Below are 17671 nucleotides of genomic sequence, written 5' to 3'. Positions count from 1 at the left end.
CCCCCCCACCTCCCTCCCTCCCTCCTCCCTCCCTCGGAGATAAATTTAAACTTTAAAATGTAAATAACTTAAAAAATATAACACCGATTTCAATAAAACTACTTGCTTTACCATTAAAGCGATGACTGTGAGTAAGGTGGGCCTAAAATTGTCAAGCTATCGTGTACCGTTTTGGCTGTAGTTCGATCACAAATAAACAAACAAACGAGAGTGTTAGTATATAGATTTCAGTTGATAGTCTGTCTCCTGTGATGGTGACGGTGAGATCAAGAAACGGTAGGGAGATGTCGGAGATGGTCCAAGGAAATTTGAGTGTAGGATGGAAATTAGTAATAAAGTTAATGAAGTCAGTGAGTTCTGCATGGGTGCAGGAGGTAGCACCGTTGCAGTCGTCAATGTAGTCGAGATAGAGTTTGGGGATAGGGCCAGTGTACACCTGGAACAGGGATTGTTCGATGTACCCTACAAAGAGGCAGGCATAGCTGGGGCCCATAAGAATGCCCATGGCTACGCCACATCTTCTCATCTCCACCTCTTTCCGCTATCTGCAGAGACCGTTCCCTCCGCAACTCCCTGGTTAACTCATCCCTTCCCACCCAAACCACCCCCTCCCCAGGTACTTTCCCCTGCAACTGCTGAAGATGCAACACCTGTCTCTATACCTCTCCCCTCGACTCCTTCCAAGGACCCTTACCTCTCACTGAGCATCCTCCCTCCTAGCCCGACTGACCTCTATTTCAGCAGAACCTGCATGTTGAATCTGGCTCATCGACTCTCTAGTCAGTCCGATGTTTGTCTTCTGCTGCAGGCTTTCAATGCACGGGGCAAGCGCATTGTAAGTAAATCCCACTGATGTGATTCAAAACAATGGCTGAGAATAGCATCAGGCCTTTCCTGCTGCCGTCCGTCATCTGTCTGGGTGCATAGTCTTCAGCTGTAGTGCGATTCACCACCTTCTCACCCATGCCACTGCCCAGGGAAGCCACCCATCCTAGCCCAACAGCAATGGTTTGTGAGCTGTTTGAGCATGCTGGACCTCCACACTGTATCTGTTCCTATTCCTTTTCTCCAGAAATTCTGCCTGATCTGCTGAGTTCCTCCAGCAACCTGTGTCTGTCCACACAGCATCTGGTGCTTTGTAATTATCACCTGGATACACTGCTTAGCTTGAACACATGTGACCCAGCCTGCGAGTTAAAAGCAGGAAAATGGATGAGAAACCTGACAGGCATGTGCTAGCTACATAGAATGATGTGGAATTGGGAGAGAATCAGATGATTCATCTGAATGGGCTTGTCTTTATGTTCCTCACAGGTCTGATCCTAACTTCAACGAATTATCCTAACAGATTTATTGAAAAATGTTTTTAGTTTTAGATATATTGTGCGGAAACAGGCCCATCGGCCCACCGAGTTCGTGCCGACCAGCATTCACCCATACACTATCCCACACACATAAGGGCAATTTTGCAGAAGCCAATTAACCTACAAACCCACATGTCTTTGGAATGTGGGAGGAAATTGGAGAAAACCCACGCGGGCACAGGGAGAATGTGCAAACTCCGTACAGACAGCACTGGTAGTCAGGATCAAACCTAAGCCTCTGGCTCTGTAAGGCAGCAACTTTACCGTTGCACCACTGTGCCGCCCAAATATAGATAATACTGTATATCCATATAGATAATGTGTTCAACAAACAAAGGCAGAAAGTGCTGAAGTAACTCAGAGGGTCCGGTAGTATCTCTGGAGAACATGGATAGGTGATGTTATGGATCGAGACCCTTCTTCAGCCTGATTCTTTCGAGGGGGGGGGGGGGTGGGGAGGAGAAAGCTGCAACTGGAAGAGATGGAAGATGTCTATTCCAGCTTTCTTCCCCCCATTCCCCACCCCCTACGATCAGTCTGAGGAAGGGTCCTGACCCAAGACATCTCCTATCCATATTCTCCAGAGGTGACCGGACCCGCTGAGTTACACCAGCAGTTTGTGTCGTTTTCTTTGTAAATCAGCATCCTTGTACCTTTATTCAACAAAAAAACTATTTTATTGCACCAGATTAACTCTGATTCATTTTAGGCGTGTAGTGAGATCGAGCCTGAATATGAAGGCTTATTTGGTTGTTTCACTTCAACATAGAACGCTTCAATCAAGAGGAGAGTTTCAGCTGGGATAAAATGTGAGTTCTTATTTTTCGTACAGTTTGGAGTTTTTGGAGTTCAGCCAGTCTGGAGAGGTGCATTTTTTGTAAAGTAGTTTGGACTTGGCCCACATTTGATGGGAGGCCATTCACGTATCCCAAAACTCAAAGGGGAATTCCTGGAACTAGTCCCAAGGGTACCCATGGCCCATGCTGATTTTATTAATATTCTGCTCAGAATTTACTTGTGAGTTAGACTGTATTAATATCTTAGGAGCACTGAATCTCTGACAAGGAATTGGAAAAGATGTTTCTGCAAGTCTGAAGTAACTGAATTTCTGTCCTAATTTATTTTATAGCTTTCAGAACTAGACACTGGCTTATGAGGTTATAATATCCTCAAGGCAGGACAGCTAACACATTGTTAAGATATAAACGAGTAATGTTTTGTGAGAAATGTTAAAAACTTCAATCTCTTGTTATTATTACAGTCATGTTGTTGCTACATGCAGCCATAATGTCTCAGGGAATGGATTGTGTGGGGTGGGGACAACCCACAGACACCAAAGGATGTCCCATTCATTAAACTCTGACAATTGTCAAGAACAATTAAGAAAAATAAAATACTTACTTTTTTTATGTTGAACATTGACACCCTCAGAATGTCCCAGAGCCCAAAGCAACTGGACCATCCTATCACTTACTGGAGAGGTGTCATGACCTACCATCTACCTCATTGGAGACCCTCAGACTATCTTTAATCGGACTTTACTGCACTTTATCTTGCACCAAACATTATTTCCTTTACCTTGTATCTGTACACTGTGGACGGCTTGATTGTAATCATGTATAGTCTTTCTGCTGCCTGAATAGCAAGGAACAAAAAGTTTTACAAGCATTACAGCTTAACAAAACGATGTGACAATAAACTAAAAATATAAATGACATTTTTAGTCGTTTGTGTTTTGAGCCAGGTAGTCTGTTAAAACGACATTTGTTGATGGATAAATATTGCACGATGTTGGAGCAAAATGGAAAGGCCAAGCAGAGTTGCTGTTTGAAGTAATGGACGATTTAATAAAACTGGTGTGCACCGTTACCTGTAACACCAACTCTGCGTGGCCTTTCCACGTTGCTCCTACACACGGAATGCCAGGAGAAACTTCTTTCTCTTTTTGCAAACGTTGCTTTTTGATCTTGCCCATCCTGTAAGGGTGCAAGCAGGATCTCATCTTACCCGAAGAACCCCATTTGCAATTGTTTATCAATCTCCCAGTACTGCATTGACTGTTTTCTTTCATCTTTGGATTGGGTTCAAATTCAAGAACCCCTAACTTAGTTGAGTATGGTATCCAATGATCAAAGATTGACACTGTATCACAAGATTGAATTGTATGCGGAAAATCGTTCAGTAGATATGCACCATATCCTTCAGGAAAATACGATATGATAGCGGCATTAATAGACTTTTGGATAGACTTATGGAGGTTTATGGATTATGTGCATGCAGATAAGAGCTGTCTGCAGCAGGGTCCCGACTTGAAACGTCACCCATCCATGTTCTCCAGAGAAGCTGCCTGACCCACGGATTTACTCCAGCACACTGTCCTTTTGTGTAAATGAGCATCTGGGGGCTCATGTTATCTACCTCCCCGTGGTAAGCCCTGTCAACTGTCAGGCGAACGACAACAAACAGAGGCAGCAGAAGCAGAAGCAGCTTCATAACTTCTGCTGCCTCAAACGCAAGAAGAAGAATGAGCATCTGCAGATCCTTGTTTGCACAGATATGAGTTTTGGCATCATGTTCGGCAGACATTGTGGACTGAAGGGCCTGTTCTTGTGCTCTACTGTTCTATGTTAAAACTTCCCCCGCTCCCCCAACCCATCTACAGATTATCCCTCGTTACTTTCAGCTGTTTCTGAAATTATTCTGGAGTTCTTTCCTCCACTGTACCTGGGATTCCATGCATGAGCCAATCTGTATTAAGAACCTCTTATGTGGTCCTGTGTGGTCTTGTTCGGTGGTCATTGGTTTAGTCACACATTTAGACTGGAAACGTATCCAGCTGGCCATGTTCCAAGTCTGTGCATGAGCAGCAAAGCTCTGAAAATCCACAGAGCTCCCATTTTCCTGCTCCAACACTGGAAGGCTGGTCTAACCGCAGCCACCTCCAACAATTTCTGGCAGAAATGGACAGACACCTGATGTCATTTGATTTTAGCTTCTGCATGTGGAGTGAGTTGGATGAGAACGAAGGAGTGTTTGACAGCTAAAAAATACATGCTGTATTCCAGGTGGGTTACAAATGATGACTGTAACTGAAGGACCAAATCGTCCCTCACAATATGTCAATATGATTCCCCACCCTGCCTAAAATTCTTTACCTCCGAAGAACTCTCAAAAGAATAACTGCATTTAAAACACTCTTGGACTGGTACACGGATAGGTATCGAGGGATATGCACCCAACGCAGGCAAATGGGCCCCATCTTCAATGGGGCATGTTGGTCGGCATTGCTTGGTCTGCATCTTGGTCTTCATGCATGGTTGGCATGAAGGTTGGGCCTTCAGCCTACACAAAGTCTGTAGACTGTTGTCTATATCACACTGTATTTATATAATCAGACCTCAGGGTACATGCATCAAAATTCGCTCATACATAAAATTATACACAACAGAAGCAAGCCCTTTACGGACCAAGTTGCCTAACCAAGCTAGTTACTCTTGCCCGTGCCTGGCTTATATTCCCCCCAAACGTTTCCTACCCATATGTCCTTTCATGAGTCTTTTAAATATTGTAATTTTGGTCACTTCTACCACTTCCTCTGGCAGCTCATTCCATATACCACCCTCTGAGTGAAATAATTGCCCCTCAGGTCCCTTTTAAATCTTTCCCTCTGGCTCTAGATTTATGCCCTCTAGTTTTAAACTCCCTTTACCTGGGCAAAAGTTGATGGTATCGAAGCCCTTCATAATTTTATAAACCTCCATAAAGTCTCCAGACCCTTTTTATAACTCCAACCTTCCAGGTAACATTTTCAGAAATCTTTTTTGAACCCTTTTCCAGTTTAATGACATGCTTGCTATAGTGGGGTGGAGCAAGCAGCCAACTAGGATGCATCACCCATGGTCAGCCATGACCGAGGGGGCCTAAGAAGGCTATAGTGGGGGGACCACCGGGAACAAAGGGGGACTCGGCGTGGGGGAGCCACTGAGAACAAAAAGGGACCTTTGGGGACTAACTGGAATACTTTGTAACTCTGACGGCTCCCTATATGTAGCGACTCTTTGCATACCTTGTGTAAACCAAGCCTGCCAAATGGTGTCTTGATGCTTTGTCTACCTGTGTTGCCTCTTTCATAGTACCTGTACCCCTAGGTTTCTCTGTTCTACAACACTCTCCATGTCCCAACCATTTACTGTGTAAGTTCCACCCTGATTGGTCCTACCAAAATTCAATAACTCACATTTATCTGCGTTAAGCTCCGTGTGCCATTCCTCAGTCCATTGGCCCAGTTGATCAAAATGTCATCGTAATCTTAGATAACTTTCTTCATTGTCCACCATACCGCCAATCTGTAAACTTCCACAATTTCCATTTTGCTTTTGCAACTCCCTCACATCTTTCTGGAATGAAGAACAAGTATTGGCTGTAAACTGCAAGCAACTCCCAAGATCATGCTAATACTTACGAGATTTGTGTGGAAGAGTTTCAATTTTTTTTCTAACAACCCTGAATAAAATGTTTTGGCACACACTGATTCAACAAATGTCTTGACTGTGACTCGGCACAGGAAAGATAGAAAGATGGCATGCTGTTCGACATGAGCACCGTGGGCCTAAAGACATGTCCCTATGCTGTATTGTTCTAAGTTCTATGTTCTCTTACTTAAGAAGTTGATCCTTTTTGTGATCATGAGTATTTAACGGCCCTGGGCCTGTACTCGCAGGAGTTTAGAAAGGATGAGGGGGGACCTCATTGAAACTGATTGAATAATGGAAAGGCTGCATAGAGTGGATGTTGAGAGGATGTTTCCACTAGTGGGAGAGTCTAGGACCAGAGGGCATGATGGGAAATTTATTTAGCCAGACGGTGGTGGATCTGTGGAATTCATTACCACAGACAGCTGTCATTGGGTATTTTTAAAGTGGATTGACGGGTTCTTGATTAGTAAGGGTGTCAAAGATTATGGGGAGAAGGCAGGAAAATAGGGTAAAGAGGGCAAAATAGATCAGTCATGATTGAATGGCAGAGTAGACTCTCTGGGCCGAATGGCCGAATTCTGCTCCTGGATTTATGAACTTGTGCATTTATTTAGACAAATTGACCAATTAACGTGAAATTTTTATGCTGCTCTTTGAGAAAGATACTTGCATAAGAAAGAGATTTAAGTCACAACCACAGGATGCCTAGAGGCATTGAACAACATAAAATACTTTCTAAAGCTTAGACACTGTTGCAATAAGGAACCACATCAAGGTGCCACTAACAACAATGGGATCATTAGTTTCTGAGAGATGTGGACACAATGAACTGCAGTTCTGGAGTAACTCAGTGGGTCAGGTAGAATCTCTGGAGAAAATAGATACAGTGCATTCAGAAAGTATTCAGACCCTTCACTTTTTCACATTTGTTAGGTTACAGCCTTATTTTAAAATTGATTAAATTCATTTTATTTATCATCAATCTACACACTCGACCCCAGAATGAAGAAGTGAAAACAGGTGTTTAGAAATTTTTGTGATAATTAAAAAGAAATAACTGAAATATCACATTTACATAAGAATTCAGACCCTTTGCTATGACACTCAAAATTGAGATGTTTCGACAACTTGATTGGAGTCCACCAGTGGTAAATTAAATTGATTGTACATGATTTGGAAAGGCACACACCTGTCTATATAAGGTCCCACAGTTGACAGTGTATGTCAGAGCAATGAAGACGAAGGAATTGTCCGTAGACCTCCGAGACAGGATTGTGACGAGACACAGATCTGGGGAACGGTATAAAACAATATCTGCAGCATTGCAGGTCTCGAATAGCACAGTGGCCTCTGTCATTCTGAAATGGAAGAACTTTGGAACCACCAGGACTCTTCATAGAGCTGGCCGCCTGGCCAAACTGAGCAATCGGGGGAGAAGGGCCTTGGTCAGGGAGGTGACCAAAAACCCGATGGTCACTCTGACAGAGCTCCAGCGTTCCTCTGTGAAGATGGGAGAACCTTCCAGAAGGACAACTATATCTGCAGCACTCCACCACTCAGGCCTTTATGGTAGAGTGGCCAGACGGAAGCCACTCCTCAGTAAAAGGCACATGACAGCCCGCTTGGAGTTTGCCAAAAGGCACCTGAAGGACTCTCAGACCATGAGAAACAAGATTCTCTGGTCTGATGAAACCAAGATTGAACTCTTTGGCCTGAATGCCAATCGCTGGAGGAAACCAGGCACCACTCATCACCTGGCCAATAATATACCTACGGTGAAGCATGGTGGTGGCAGCATCATGCTGTGGGGATGTTTTTCAGCGGCAGGAACTGGAAGACTAGTCAGGATTGAGGGAAAGATGAAGGAGCAAAATACAGAGCGATCTTTGATGAAAACCTGCTCCAGAGCATTCTGGACCTCAGACTGGGGCAGAGGTTCAACTTCCAACAGGACAACGACCCTAAGCACACAGCCAAGACAACGCAGGAGTGGCTTCGTGACAAGTCTGTGAATGTCCTTGAGTGGCCCAGCCAGAGCCCGGACTTGATCCCAATCGAACATTTCTGGTGGGACCTGAAAATAGCTGTGCATCGACGCTCCCCATCCAACCTGACAGAGCTTGAGAGGATCGGCAGAGAAGAATGGGAGAAATTACCCAAATACAGGTGTACCAAGCTTGTAGCGTCATACCCAAGAAGACTTGAGGCTGTAATCGCTGCCAAAGGTGTCTCAATGAAGTACTGAGTAAAGGGTCTGAATACTTATGTAAATGTGATATTTCAGTTATTTATTTTGAATTACTTTGCAAAAATTTCTAAACACCTGTTTCCACTTTTTTATTATGGGTAGTAGTGTGTAGATTGATGATTAAAAATGAATTTAATCCATTTTAAAATAAGGCTGTAACGTAACAAAATGTGGAAAAAGTGAAGGGGTCTGAATACTTTCTGAATGAACTGTACATGTTCTGCAGAGACTGAAGAAGGGTTCCGATCTGAAACGCCACCTATCCATATTCTCCAGAGATGCTGCCTGACCCACTGAGTTATTCCAGCACTTTGTGACCTTTATTTTGTAAACTATCATCTGCAGTTCCTTCTTTCTCTATCATATTTCTTCCCTACTCTTCTTCAAGATGGTAATGAAGTACAGAAGTGTGAAAACGCACACCTCCAGATTCAGGGACCTTTTCTTCCCAGCTGTTATCAGGCAACTGAACCATCCGATCAACAACTAGAGACACTTGACCTATTATCTACCTAATTCAGACTATCTTTAATTAGTCTTTATCTTGCATTAAATGTTATTCCCTTTATATGTCTGTACAGTGTGGATGGTTCAACCGTGATCATGTATTGTCTTTCCGCTGACTGGTTAGCACACAGCTAAAGCTTTTCACTGTACCTCAGTACACGTGACAGTAAACTAAGCTAAAACCAAAAATACTAAAAGATACTTTTAACATCCACATGGGAGGGATAAAAAGGCCTTGCTTTGACACATCATCATTCTGTAGACTTGTCACTGAAGGATGCTATTTGGCCAATTGAATCTGTACTAAAAAGACACCACCTCCAACAGGGCAGATCTTCAGGACTGGACTGAGTGCATCAATCCAGATTTTCTGTTCAAATCTCTGTCGTTTCTTGGCCGAGGGCTAAAGGGTGTAAGTAAGAGAGAGAGAACTGTGCTCAGCAATGGCCTCAATGGTGAAAAATATTTAGTGTAGTTTAGTTTAGCTTATTGTCACGTGTACCGAGGTACCGAGGCAAGCTTTTGTTGTCTGTTAACCAGTCGGCGGAAAGACTATGCATGGTTACAATCGAGCCATCCACCGTGTACAGATGCATGATAAAGGCTATAACGTTTAGAGCAAGATCAAATCCAGTAAAGCCCGATTAAACATAGTCTGAAGGTCTCCATTGAGGTAGATAGCAGCTCAGGACCGCTCACTAATCGTGGACTGGATGGTTCAGTTGCCCGATAGGAAGAAACTGTTCCTGAATCTGGAGGTAGGTAAAAACGCTGGAGTAAGTCAGCGGGTCAGGCAGCATCTCTGGAGAAAAAGGATGGGTGATGTTTTGGGTTCGGACCCTTCTTCAGTATGCATTTTCACACTTCTGTACTTCTTGCCTGACGGGAGAGGGGAGAAGAGGGAGTGACTGGGGAAGACTCGTCCTTGATGATGCGTGAACTGTAAATGGAGTCAATGTAAATGGTGAGGTTTTTCTTAAAAGCACGAACTTGCCGCTCTCTACCATGTGATTTCAGAAGTTTCCGTGAGAACTGTTAGATTGTTTCACAGACTATTTTTTTCACGTTTTGTCTCAAGGAAGATGCATTGTAGATCCGTGTGTGTGTGTGTGTTTGCGCGTGAGTGAGTGTGTGTGTGTGTGCATATGTGAGTGTGTGTGCGTATGTGTGTGAGTGTGAGTGTGTATGCGTGTGAGTGTGTGTATGTGTGTGCGTGTGTATGAGTGTGTGTGTGCGTGTGTATGTGCGTGAGTGTGCGTGTGTATGTGTGTGTGTGTGAGTGAGTGTGTGTGTGTGAGTGAGTGTGTGTGTGTATGTGTGTGAGAGAGTGTGTGTGAGTGTGTGTATGTGTGTGAGTGTGTGTGTATGTGTGTGTGTATGTGTATGTGTGTGTGTGTGCGTGTGTATGTGTGTGAGTGTATGTGTGTGAGTGTATGTGTGTAGGGGCAGGCGGACTGGGGGAGGGGCGGGTGATTTAAAGAGAGGTGCCATGTGGCTTTCATTTCTGCTGGCTTTGATTCACCAGGTTGTCTCCACACATGAAAAATAAAGACCCAGGGATTTGTCCACTCTCTTTGAGTGTATGGCATTGAAGAGGAAACATTTCCTCTTTTAACCTGCTGCGCGGACTTCAAAGGGGGGCAGGCAGGCAGGCTGGAAGTGGCTCCTGGTCGCAACCCCTTGTGACTTGCTGGGTGAGAGCGAGTGGCTTGTAGCCACAGGCGCGCAACAGGTCGACCTGTCTGCCCTCCTCTTTTGTGGGGTAAGAGAGGGAGAAAGGGGAGAGAGGGGGAGAGAGAGGGGGGGGGGGGGGATAAACGTTCAAAAAGGAGCGTGCAGTTATACAAAGCTAGGTCTGAGCGCTGGGAGGGAGGGAGAGAGAGAGGGAGAGAGAGAGAGAGAGAGAGAGAGAGAGAGAGAGGGAGAGAGAGAGAGAGAGAGAGAGAGGGAGAGAGAATGGGTGTCTGCTTAACAGCTTGGGTCTTGCTCACTCGGTGCTCAGCCAGCTTGTCAATCAGGGTAAACGGAGCGATCTGCTCCCCTCGCTTGCACCCACAGGTTGTAAAGTCATTAATTGCTCTCCATCCAGGTTTCATCAAGCTCTCCCTTGATGTGTTCCTCCTGCAGCTCTGCCGGAGAATGGCTGCCAGGGTCAGGACTCTCAGCTACAGGTCTGCGGCGATTTTCACCTATTCTGTGTTTTTGCTTCTGCGGCGCGCCGAAGCTCACGGCTATCTGGTAAGTTTTAGCACTCCTTGTCCTGCTCCCCCCCACCCCCTCTCTCTCTCTCTCTCTCTCCTCCCGTTGCAACTTTACTAACAGCATTATTTCTCAGGGCAGTGGCACAGACAGAAACTGTCCTCACGTGTGTGTGTGTGTGAGTGAGAGTGAGAGAGAGTGAGAGTGAACGAACGAGCGAGGTGCTGAGAAAATATTTTTGTTTCTTTGGTGTGTGACTCGATGGTTCTTTTTTTAAAGTCTCAACAATATTTTAAGAGGGAATTCTCCAATGTAGTTTGTTCAGCGTTTAGCTTTATTTATTTTTTTAAAGCATGAGCTGAAAAGGCATTGATTGGTTTATGTTTTCCAGATTTTAGAAAGAGAGCTTTTTTTTTGGCAAAAATAATTTTAAACGTTTCAGCGAGGTTATAAATCAAGTTATCCACTGTAAACAGGAGTTGGATGTACATTGTAGGTGTGTTTAGGATTACAGAGTCTGTCTGCACGAACTGATCGCCCTGTAAAACTGAACCTCCCTACACTCGCACGCCCCTGGATCGAAGTTTGTAAATGTAGATTTCTGAATTAACTCCCGCGACCAGCGGCAGCTTTCTGCTTTACAAATGTGATACATCCACCCCCACTATCCTTTATCCCCCCCCCCTCCCCTCCCCTTCATCTGCCTCTCAGTTTCTCTCAGCCCTCACTGTTCCTGGGGTTGGCACATTAAAAGGTGTCTTGCACAAGATGAGAATTGGAATTTGGGAGATGGAAAGAAAATTTTGAATTGACTTTAAACCATTGGGATGATGAGATGTTTTTGTTCCATTTAAGGAGAGGACAGGACCGGATGAAAACGGTTGAGGTGAAAGATTTCTTAAGGTCGAAGCCTTGGTAGATGAAAATAAAGTGGAATGGTGCGTGGTGGCGAGTGGGAGCGGGGACTGAGAGGCCGGGCAGGACAGGGCAGGGCAGTGCTGAACCCCTCTCTCTGCCTTGTCTAGACGAGCACAGGCGCATTCACATTACACCAAACGTCAGGCCTTTCATCTGGCCCGGCTCGGCTGTGTGTTCAAACTCTGGCACATCACGTGGGATTTGTTTTGTCTCCCTCCTCTCTCTCAAACTGCCGAGCCCGAGGGTAGGAGGAAGAAGCTGTTAGACGGGAGGGAGGGGGAGAGAGAGAGAGAGAGAGAGAGAGAGAGAGAGAGAGAGAGAGGGGTGGGTGGTGGTGAGGAGTGTGAATGATCCAACCGCGATTGCAACTGCGCTAAAAGCTGCAAGACTTAAATTGTTGGCTGCCTGCGCAAACCCGGGCATCATTAACTCCAGCGATTAGCTAAATATTTATCCATGGCAAAAAAAATTCCAAGAGATTTGGCTTAAAAAATATACATATTACTGTTATTTTCCCCAAACGGCCTCTGGACCCCAGCGTTTGCCCCAACATCAGCACTGAACATCCGCATTAAGAGCAGGAGCTGATGGGAGCAGCGGAGAGTGCCTTCACGATACCTACCCCCCTCCCTTACCCCCTCCCTTACCCCCTCCCTTACCCCCTCCCTTACCCCCTCCCTTACCCCCTCCCTTACCCCCTCCCTTACCCCCTCCCTTACCCCCTCCCTTACCCCCTCCCTTACCCCCTCCCTTACCCCCTCCCTTACCCCCTCCCTTACCCCCTCCCTTACCCCCTCCCTTACCCCCTCCCTTACCCCCTCCCCCTCTTAGCCCTCACCTCTTACCCCCACCTCTTACTCCCCCCCCCACCCCCCCCCTTTACTCCCCCCTCTTACCCCCCTTCTTATCCCCCTCTTACACTCTTGCCCCCCCTCTCTTGCCCCCCTCTCTTATCCCCCTGCTGTCCCCATGTTGTGTGACTGGGTCCACAGGCTTTCCCCTGCTGTCCACATGTTGTGTGACTGGGTCCACAGGCTCTCCCCTACTGTCGGGTGTCTTGAGGCAGCCGGTCAAGCTTCAGACAGAGAGCACGATTCACACCGACCGGCCTCAGCAGACACACTGAAACAATTTTTGTTCTTGCAGTTTTCAAAGCAGGAATTGGGGGAAAATAATAAATAAACTCAAGTTTTCTTTTACCGAAGTTATTATTTCCATCTTGAATTTTAAAAAAAGTGGCAAATTAACAGGATCTGCACCATAAGGGGCAGTTCACAGGGTGCCTGGCTGCCCAAGAGGATCTGGCTTGATAACAACACAGGAAGTGCTGGCAACACCCAGCGGGCCAGGCAGCATCTGTGGGAAAGGAACGGGAAAGCTGAATTCATATTGCTGTCGCAATAATACTGATGCTGGAAGTAAAAAAAAAACTAATTGCTGCTGGATGAAGCTGGTGGGTCAGGCAGTGCCTGTGGAGGTGGAGAGAGGCAGCCGGCGTTTCAGGGAGAGACTGAATTTCAATCCAAAATGTTGATTGCTGCTTTGCCTCCAGAGATGCTGCCTGACCCACTGAGTTCCTCGAAATGCTTGTTCCTCTAACTGCCAGAATTTAGCCATGCCTTGCCTGTACTGGTGATGATTGTTAGATCAATGTTACTGAGTCCATCGCACTTTCGAAGGGTCAGCATGCATTCTCAATGTCTTCCTGAATCAGTGCCAGAAACAACAAACAAATTATTTGGTCTGCTTCTTGTGGGATCTTGGCATGCATGTTGGTGGTTGGCACACTGCTGATCTAGACTGCTGTGTGCATAACAGTTTGGAATATATTTGAGTTAATAATAATAATAATAATAATATATTCCTTTATTCGTCCCACACCGGGGAAATTTACAGTGTTTACAGCAGCAAAGTGGATAGTAAGAGAGCAAGAAATCATTCATTATAAATAAAAGATACATAAATTGTCATCAGTGTTCTGTGTGTTCTTAGCTGTTATTGTTGACTCGTCTGCTGGGAGCTGTGCTGGTTGTGCAGTCTCACAGCAGCGGGAAGGAAGGACCTCCTATATCTCTCCTTCACGCACTTGGGGTGAAGGAGTCTGTCACTGAAGGAGCTACTCAGTGCAGTGACAGTGTCCTGCATGGGGTGGGAGTCGTTGTCCAGCAGCGATGTTATCTTTGCCATCATCCTCCTCTCTCCCACCACCTGCACTGAGTCGAGGGGGCAACCCAGCACAGAGCTGGCCTTCCTGACCAGCTTGTCGAGTCTCTTCCCTTCCGCCGCTGAGATGCTGCTGCTCCAGCAGACCACTCCATAGAAAATGGCCGATGCAACCTCCGTGTTGTAGAAGGTCCGTAGGAGTGCCCCTGCACTCCAAAGGACCAGAGTCTCCTTAGCAGATAAAGTCTGCTCTGGCCCTTTCTGTATAGCGCATCGGTTTTTGTCAGTCCAGTCCAATTTATTGTTGAGGTAGACACCCAGGTACTTATAAGAATCCACCCTCTCGATGTCCATTCCCTGGTTGTTCACCGGTATCGGGGGGGACCTGGCTGTGCCTATGGAAATCTACCACCATCTCCCTGGTTTTCCCCGCGTTGATCCGGAGGCAGTTCCGCTGGCACCAGTCCACAAACTCCTTGATCAGTTCTCTGTACACCCTGTCCTCATCGCCCGTGATGAGGCCGACGATGGCAGTCGTCAGAGAACTAATGTAGATAGGAGTCTGCAGAGCTGTGCCTGAAGTCCGCAGTGTACAGGGTGAACAAGAATGGAGCTAGCACTGTTCCCTGCGGAACCCCAGTGCTGCAGACCACCCTGTCCGAGACAAGGTCCTTTGTCACATACTGTGGTCGGTTGGTGAGGTAGTCCAGAATCCAGGATGTGAGGTGGTGATCCACTCCTGTGCGCTCCAGCTTGCCCCCCAGAAGCCCCGGCTGGATGGTGTTGAATGCACTGGAGTTGTACTGAAGCGTGGTATAAATATTTAGAATGGAGATGGGGTGCAGACTGGAGGGTTGTTAACTGATGGTGGAAGGATGGCCCGTATTGCTGGCTGGGATAGGATCGCTAATTCAACATGTTGGGGACAAATGGAGCCCTTCAGCGATAGGTGTTTGTATGGGGGCCACAGAACTCTGATTTGTCTGTTTTTACAAAAGTCACACGATAGCAAATGGGAATATTTTGCCATCTTCAACCCTATGGCTCATGAAAACAATGTCTCGTGGGGCTCTCAGCACGATTGACAGGGAGAGGGTATTGCCTTCAAATTGCTTGTATATATATTGAAAAGACTTTAGAGATACAGCGCGGAAACAGGCCCTTCAGTTCACCGAGTTCATGCTGACTAGTGATTACCTCGTGCACTAGCATTATGCTAACATTTTTACCAAAGCCAATTAACCTATGTTTTTGGAGTGTGGGCGAAAACCAGAGCGCCCGGAGAAAACCCATGCGATCACAGGGAGAACATACAAACTCTGTGCAGACAATATATATGATCGAACCCGGTTCTCTTGTGCTGTCAGGTAGCAACTCTACTGCTGCGCTATGAAAAACTCATCAGGACAGGCAGCAAATGGGGAAAGAGAAACGTTTCAGGTCAAAGACTTTCCATCAGAACAGACAAAGTGTAAAAGCAAAGATAGACACAAAGTGCTGGACTAACTCAGCGGCGAGGGCAGCATCTCCACAGGAAAAGGATGGGTGATGTTTCGGGTCAGTACCCTTCTTCAGACTGAAGAATGATCCCGATCCGAAATGTCACGCATCCTTTTTCTCCAGTGATTCTGCCTGACCCTGTGGGTTACTCTAGTGCATTGTGTCTATCTTTGGTATAAACCAGCATCTGCAGTTCCTTGTTTCTACAAGAGTGAAAGCAAGTTAGTCTAAGTAGCAGAGAAGGTGGGGGAGGGCACTGGGTGGAAGAAAATAAATATCTGTCACAAGATGAAGTGATGTAGGCACTGAACGGACAGCTGAACTGCTGTGTGTGTGTGTGTGTGTGTGTGTGTGTGTGTGTGTGTGCGCGTGTGTGTGCGCGTGTGTGTGTGCGCGTGTGTGTGTGTGCGCGCGTGCGTGTGTGCGTGCACATGGGTGCGCATGTTTGCTCGTGTGTGTGCATGTGATGTGGAGTTTTCGTGATGTTCTGTATCTCTCCTGCCAATGTGTTTTGAAAATGTGTACAACATGCAGCAAGTACCTTGAAATGTTGAATTGAATTGAATACATTTTATTAGCCAAGTATGTATACATACAAGGAATTTGCCTTGGTGCTTTGCTCACAAGTAACAACATGACATACAGTAAACAATGAAGAATAAAACATTATAATTTAACATGTGAAGACTGAAATAAAATACCAGAGCAAAAGGAGGCTACAGACTTTTGGTTGTTGAGTAGAGCTACTGCTCGTGAAAAAAAAAGCTGTTTTTATGTCTGGCTGTGGCTGCTTTGACAGTCTGGAGTCGTCTTCCAGAGGGAAGTGCTTCAAAGATTTTGTGGCCAGGGTGAGAGGGGTCAGAGATGATCTTGCCCGCTCGCTTCCTGGCCCTTGCAGTGTACAGTTCGTCAATGGGGGGAAGGTAGCAGCCAACAACCCTCTCGGCTGATCGAACGATGCACTGCAGCCTCCGGAGGTCATGCTTGGTGGCTGAGCCAATTCAGACCATGATGGAGAAGAGTCAGACCCTAAGATTGCAGTATAAAACGGGACCATCATTGCCTGCGGCAGATTGTGTTTTCTCAGTTGCTGCGGGAAGTACATCCTCTGTTGGGCCTTTTTGACTGTGGAGTAGATGGTGGCCTCCCATTTAAGGTCCTTGGAGATGATGGTTCCAAGGAACTTAAATGACTCCACAGATGTGACTGTGGTGTAGTTGATGGTGAGTGGGGGGAGAGGAGGGGGAGCTCTCCTAAAGTCCACAACCAATTCCAGTGTCTTGAGCATTGAGCTCCAGGTTGTTGTAATGGCACCAGGACGCCAGCTGTGTCACTTCCTGTCTGTAGGCAGATTCCTCCCCATCCTGGATCAGTCCAATCACGGTTGTGTCATCCACAAACATGAGATGCTTGACAGAGGAGTCTGTGGAGGTGCAGTCATTGGTGGAGAGAGAGTAAAGGAGAGGGGAGAGTACGCAGCCTTGCGGTGCTCCTATGCTGAGGGTCTGCGGGTCAGAGATGTGCTTTCCCAGCCTCACATGCTGCTTCCTGTCTGTCCGGAAGTTGGTGATCCACTGACAGAGGGGTATCAGGCACAGTCAACTGGGAGAGTTTGGAGTGTAGTAGCTCTGGCACAATGGTGTTGAATGCAGAGTGAAAATGCACAAACAAAATCCTTACATAGATCCCCTAGCGGTCAAGGTGCTGGAGGATGAAGTGCAGGCCTAGGTTGACTGCATCATCCACTGATCTATTGGCCCGGAATGCAAACTGTAGGGGGTCCCAGGGGGTTTGTGATATTTTTCAGGTGGGCCAGTGCAAGTCTTAAGAAGGGTCTCGACCCGAAACGTCACCCATTCCTTCTCTCCTGAGATGCTGCCTGACCTGCTGAGTTACGCCAGCATTTTGTGTCTACCTACAAGTCATTCAAAGGTTTTCATGATTACAGAGGCCAGTGCGACAGGCCTGTAGTCATTAAGACCAGTAATCCTTGGCTTTTTGGGTACAGGGACAATAGTGGAGACTTTGAAGCAGGCAGGCAGGGACAGTGCAGGTTTGCAGGGACTGGTTGAAAATGTCTGTGTAGACTGGTGCCAGTTGTTCGGCACAGAGCTTGAGGATAGAGGGGGAAATGTTGTCCGGTCCTGGAGATTTCCGGCTTTTCTGTCTCTTGAACAGCTTCTCCACCTCCTCAATGTTGGTGGAACTTCTGCAGTGCCCTCTCTGAAAAATCCAACAATCATCTAGGAGTACAAGCAAAATGGGGTGGCACGGTGGTGCAGCGGTAGAGTTGCTGC

The 17671-nt window shown here is 46.4% G+C and overlaps 1 protein-coding gene across 3 annotated transcripts in view; it reads left to right on the top strand.

Moving 5' to 3' along the window:
• Window positions 1-2080: 2080 nt before the first annotated feature.
• The window catches only part of LOC144597801 (ADAMTS-like protein 2), a 94126-nt gene continuing 78535 nt past the window's right edge, over window positions 2081-17671 (top strand). For 2 of the 3 annotated variants that reach the window (XM_078407400.1, XM_078407402.1), the window contains exons 1-2: window positions 10300-10356; window positions 10684-10832. In XM_078407400.1, coding sequence (XP_078263526.1) covers window positions 10734-10832 — 99 coding nt within the window. In that variant the 5' untranslated portion in view covers window positions 10300-10356; window positions 10684-10733. Of the gene's footprint in view, window positions 2174-10299; window positions 10357-10683; window positions 10833-17671 lie in introns of those variants that run through there. The other variant, XM_078407401.1, reaches the window with a different exon arrangement.

This window comes from Rhinoraja longicauda, chromosome 11 (genome assembly GCF_053455715.1).
Source record: "Rhinoraja longicauda isolate Sanriku21f chromosome 11, sRhiLon1.1, whole genome shotgun sequence".
In the NCBI taxonomy this organism is placed as follows: domain Eukaryota; kingdom Metazoa; phylum Chordata; class Chondrichthyes; order Rajiformes; family Arhynchobatidae; genus Rhinoraja; species Rhinoraja longicauda.
The sequence above is the reverse complement of the archived record's forward strand: the minus strand, read 5'-3'. Positions and strand labels throughout refer to the sequence as shown.